At 31.3% G+C, this 5,601-nt stretch overlaps 1 protein-coding gene across 1 annotated transcript; it reads right to left on the minus strand.

The window, feature by feature from the left end:
- Nucleotides 1–4,188: 4,188 nt before the first annotated feature.
- On the minus strand, nt 4,189–5,240 carry LOC111276596 (CASP-like protein F16). Its single transcript, XM_022862346.2, has 3 exons — nt 4,960–5,240; nt 4,748–4,865; nt 4,189–4,651 (listed from the first exon to the last, which is right to left on the minus strand). The coding sequence occupies exons 1-3, from the start codon at nt 5,190–5,192 to the stop codon at nt 4,379–4,381; spliced, it is 624 nt and encodes a 207-aa protein (XP_022718081.2). The 5' UTR covers nt 5,193–5,240; the 3' UTR covers nt 4,189–4,378.
- Between the last annotated feature and the right edge of the window lie 361 nt (nt 5,241–5,601).

Consider the following 5,601-nt stretch of genomic DNA (forward strand, 5'->3'; position numbering starts at 1 on the left):
AAAACAGGAAGCAATTAGGTGTAATCGAGTATAAAGATAAGCAAAGCCCAAATGTCCACTAAAATTTTCAATAGTATAGGCTCTAGCTGGTAATATAAACTCAAGACAGTGCCCAACATTGACTTTGCCTCCTATTAGTTTCACATGAGGTTGAAGATTTATTAAAAACAGTAAAACTAGACTTTTTGTTTCAAAGCAAATTTAGTCATGCCAACAAGTCGTCATCTAATCGTCATTAACAAGTTGTTAAAATGGAAAACAAGTGGCTCATTAAAGACTAAAAAACTGCAAAAGTTAGCACAAATTTCACAAACAAAACAAAAGAAAAAGGTTTGCAATTTCCTGGAAAGAAGTAGGGCCACTAATTTTATAAGATTTTCCCATTTTTTTTCCTCCTTTACGAACAAGAAAAGGGGAAATGCCACTTTTTGCAAATATTTACGCCTGATTAAGTCTAGTTAAGTCCAGTCAAGAAGAAAATTGGTAAAACAAAACGTTTTGAGAAAGGAGAAAGAAAAATGACAAAGAAAATATGGTATTTTCAAATTTGTTGAGCCAGGAGAGAAGACTTATAGTTTCCACACTTTAATCCATGTGTCAAGCCTTTAAAAAATGGTGGAAAGGGATAATATGATGAAGGTAAAGAAAAAGGACAAAGGAAGAATTAGTATTCAAAATTGTTGAACCGGGTGGCAAATGACTCAAGACTAGTTTTCTTGACTTTAACCACCCTTTGCTTTTTCAATTCTTCAAACTCATTGTCAATACTTTCAACTTTCAAACCTCGTTGTTCCCACTTCTACAAACGAGTAACACTGTAGTTTATTCGAGACAGAATTTTTAAGTCAGGAAATATTTATCAACCAACTGAATTATATATGTTGGAGTGCAAGCAACACTTCATTATACAAGGGGGAAAAAGAAGAATTGAAGAAAAAGGGATAGAAGGAAAAATTTTTCGTTGTTTGATAAGAGAGGATAAGGAAAATAAGTGAATTTATATATTTTTCTTTCCAAATCTAATTTTTCCTTCCAAAAATGAAAGAAAAACACTAATTTAACTTATTTTTACTTCTAAACTTTTATTTCATTTATTTTTCATCTTTCATATCAGATACAAATATAAAAAGGAAAAATAACTTTGGGAAAAGGGTAAACAAATCTTTGAACTAAAATTCAATAATTATTAAAATTCTTACTGTTTTTTTTACAATAAATTAAACTTTTAAATATTTATTTTCATCAATTGAGCCATTATTAAAAAAAATTGTTAATTGTTTTCATTTAATAGATGATTTAATTTTTTTTATTATATAAATTGAGCTTAATTGATTAACTTCAATTTTATTTTTTTAACATGAATCGGATTTGAAAAAATTTTAAATCCAAAATATCAAGTTAGATTGAATTTAAATAAATTAATATTAAATATGAGCTCTGTTCAAACTTACCCGACCCATAAACAACCGGCGGTGATCAATGATCAAAGAATTTCAGTTCTTCGAAGTCTGGGTTGGAATGTTGAAGGAGTTTTGCCATTGTTCTTCTCTTTCACTCTTTTCTTCAATTACCATCTCTCTCTTTTTCTCTTCTTTATTTTTTAGATATCAAAAACCTATCTCTTTTATTTCTCTAAAGTGATAAAACTCTTGATTGTTTTACTTCCAATCCACGAAACATCCTTGCATGTTCATTCTGCTGCCTTTAATTTCCCTGCAATATTCTCGTCTTAGAATTCATTTGAATTTGATGCTTAAAAGTTGAACCATTGATTTTATTTCGGTTAAAAATGTCAATATCTGAGATATGAATTGGCCTTCGCCGTTCGTCTGAGGGATTGGAGAAGAGCCGGATTTGATCTTTTCAATGCCTTAAAAAATATATACTTATTTAATTAATATAAAAATTTATATTTGATTTATTATTAAAATATAAATTATAAATATTATAAATTGTTTGTTAAATAAAAAAAAACATTTTGTAAAAAAATTAAATTTAAATATATTTTTAGTATTATGTGTATTTACTTTTTAAAATTAATTTTTTATAAAATATCATTATATAATTTACTGATAACATATGGCATACAATTATATATCAAATATAAATTCTTAATATAATAACTTTAATTAAAAATGTCCTTAACACATTCTTTAGAAAATTTCTTTTATAAGCAAATACGTAAAGGTCCAAATTTCTTTGAGGTAACCAATGATACCTCTATGCCTTAAGATTATCAATCAACCAAGATTAATCCTATTTACATCTTTGTATCTTTTTTTTCAATATATTTTGAGATTAAGAATTTGCAGTTTAATTCAAATATCAATAAAAACAAATTTAAACTGATTTATCTTAATATAAATTTGTACTTCTACCTATTGTTTATGTTTAAATTTATTTTTCTTTTAAAAAATACAATGTTTTAGGAACGAATGATTTGAATCCAACAATAAATTTTATTTTTGTGTAAACTCTTTAATAAATTTTTAATATTTTCAAATATTAAAAAAATAGATATAGGTTTACTCTAACAATAAGTGATCAAACCATGAATTAAGGGTTTTTGAGGAAATTTTGGGAAAGTTGGAGGATTCCGTTGTAGAAGGAAGTTAAAAAGATTTGCCAGAGAGGCAAATTAGGTTGTTGATTTCCTTTTATGATAATGTTAAAGAAAGTTTTTGAGCACCTATTTTAAAATTATATTCTAATACATTGGCTCCAAAATAAAATTGTGTTGGCATATAATGTGAGACTTGTTTTTCGACATATTTAGAGAAATGAAATAAAAATATATCTGAAGACACTAATAAACATGGAAAAGAAAAGTTAAGGAATTTTTCAAAATTTGTGTTCATTTTTAGAAATCATTGCAAAAAAACTCAAAAATACTTTAATTCTCTTCAAAATGAGACAACTTAGAAGGTAATTTGTCAGTGTCGCTCTCTATTTGTTAGCCTTTCCTAACAAGTGTTATCCTCACACGTGATAGATATTGTTATCTTGACAAGTGGTGCGTTTGTTATCCTGGAGAGTACTAGAGTGAGAATAAAGAAAGAAAACAACGTTTCAGTTAGAAATGTCCTTTTGCTTTGGTTGTTTTTTTTTTTTTTTCATTTATTGTCATACTGGTCTTTTTGTTGTCTAAATCAAAATAATGGTATTCCCGTATAATTGAGGGCAAGAAGAAAAAAGGGTGCATATAATAAAGGTGGACTATCAACTGGAAGCCGAATGGGGTTTAGAAAAGAGGGTCCATTTTTCCTGTCAAATTGCTGCATGGGGGCTCACCACAAATTTTTGGCCCACAGTGTTTGGATTGGAAGCCGTCCTGCCAATTGTTATGGAGTCGGAAATAGCCTAACAGGTTACAAGAATATACCAAAAACCAAAAAGACTAGTAACATATATATATATATATATTTATTTATTTATTACACACATTGTAAGAATTTTAAGTTTTTATTATTAATGTGAAAAAATGTATAAAATAATAAAAATTTAAAGTTATATAGATAAAAAATAATTTTACCCTCTAAAAATGATTTTTGAACTGCAAACACACTCTAAGGGGTTTTTGCATTCGGTTTGCAAAATCAAAATCAAACCTTTTGAAAACAAAGCAAAGATTAAAAGTTTACCCTGTTTAGCATTGAGGATGTAGTGAAAATGAGTTTTTTAGTCAAAAACACTTTTAGACCTCAATACTAAGCAATAGGTAAGGTTTTTGCTTGGAAAAATACTTTTAATCACTAATCCATAACTTTAATATATCTCAACGTAGCAAACAATCACATTGCCTGCGGGTAGAACATCAAACTTTTAATTCCAATAATACCATACTTTTAATTTCAATAATTAGGGTTCAAATTCTAATAATTCATGAATCGAAATCATATCTCAATGCCACCTAATTTCAGATTTCCTATTGAGTTGCTGTCCCTGGCTGCTATAGACTTGTAGTTGATTCCTATAACCAATCTCCCCTAATTTTATGTCTATTTTTTCAATCGAATATGAGGACCGAAAGTCATAGTTAGATCCTACAAGGAGCGAAGTGATGGCGAATGTAATGGAAAGGATGTGTAAGTGTCTGAAACTTACGGGCCGTTTGGCACCAAGGGGCATTATAGTGGAGGAGTCCTCCCCATCACATTGTATGCCTTATTTCTCACTGGACCCATTGCTGGTGTCAATTCTGTCATTTTTTACATTACACACGATAAATCATAAAACATACATGGGATTCTGGTAAGCAGTCTGATTACATAAAGGGCACCAAAGAGAGCGCCTCTATTAACCATATGGCATAAACATTCTATAGGCAACATGTTCTTATTGCAAGCAGAATGTGAAACTAATTAAACAGTAATGTATATCAGCCATGCAAAACTGTAGTTTCAATGGTCTTGTCGGGGTAGTTCATAGGAGCGTCAAACTTGCTGAAAAGTCTGTAGGAAGAGATTAGTGACAGCACTGCATAGCAAATCACTACAACAAATGTGATGATTACTGATGTTGTTGCTTTATGACAGACGCCGGAAAATGTCCCACAAGCTGCACTCCAAGTGATAGCTGCATCTCCTTTTTTTGCCAGGTAAAGCAACTCCGTTGACACAGAACCAGCACCCAGGATTATGTATGTGCAAATCTGGATAGTAAAACATATTATAATTATGATTCTGATCGATGCTCTAGCCTGATCAGTAATTGACCATATGTGGTTTACTAAAAAAGTTCAATTGACCTGATCTAGGAGGAAGAAAGTCCAAGCTCGAGGTATGGTGGAGGGACGAGGAATGGCTGCAATAATGGCTGAAAGAAGGGAATAGCCTGCACAAATTCCATTTGCATGCACCAAATACCTGAAAGGTGCAAACCAGTTAATGGTTAATGCCGAAAAGAAAATGATGATCGACTAGGTAATTAATAAGAAAGTAGGTAGAGGAATAGAAATACTTGAAAGCTCCAAGATCTGAGTAGGAAACAGAGCCAAACTCATTGGATTGAGAATTCTTGAGCATGATAACAAGTGCAGCAACACCTAAAGCCATTGGAACCAAACGCAGCATGGTTTCTGCAGTTCGCATGGTAGTAATCACCTCTTCATTTTCGGATCCTGACGACCCCATCAAAGCCATTGGAAACCTCGGAGCAGTGGCACCATTACCCTTTTCACTCTTCTCCATCATCTATCAGTTCTTCCTTCTAATTTCCTTCTACTTCTTCTTCTAGCTATAAGAAATATGTACACGGCAGTGATAGAATGCCTTATTAATGGATTTAGGTAAGGTCGCTGGTGAAATCATTGAATGCCATTGAAGGCAGGCCACACTTTCCCAAGTGCATTGGATAACCACATGTCTCTCTCATATGGTTGTTATTAGTAATTTTCATGCTTATCTCCCCGTCAGACCAACAAATTGTAATTAATGCACAATTTCGTTTACCCTCCGCCAGCACCGTCAATTATATTTGATGTGCCAAATCAAGCATTAAATTCAAATTGCTTCTTTTAGTTCTTTTCAATCGAAATATTGCTCATTATTTTAATTCAAACAAGAACTGACCGTTCGTTCTTATTCGGGGCTCATTGCTAGA

The sequence above is a fragment of the Durio zibethinus genome, chromosome 25 (genome assembly GCF_047325235.1).
Source record: "Durio zibethinus cultivar Kanyao isolate XHJ-2024 chromosome 25, ASM4732523v1, whole genome shotgun sequence".
NCBI lineage: Eukaryota > Viridiplantae > Streptophyta > Magnoliopsida > Malvales > Malvaceae > Durio > Durio zibethinus.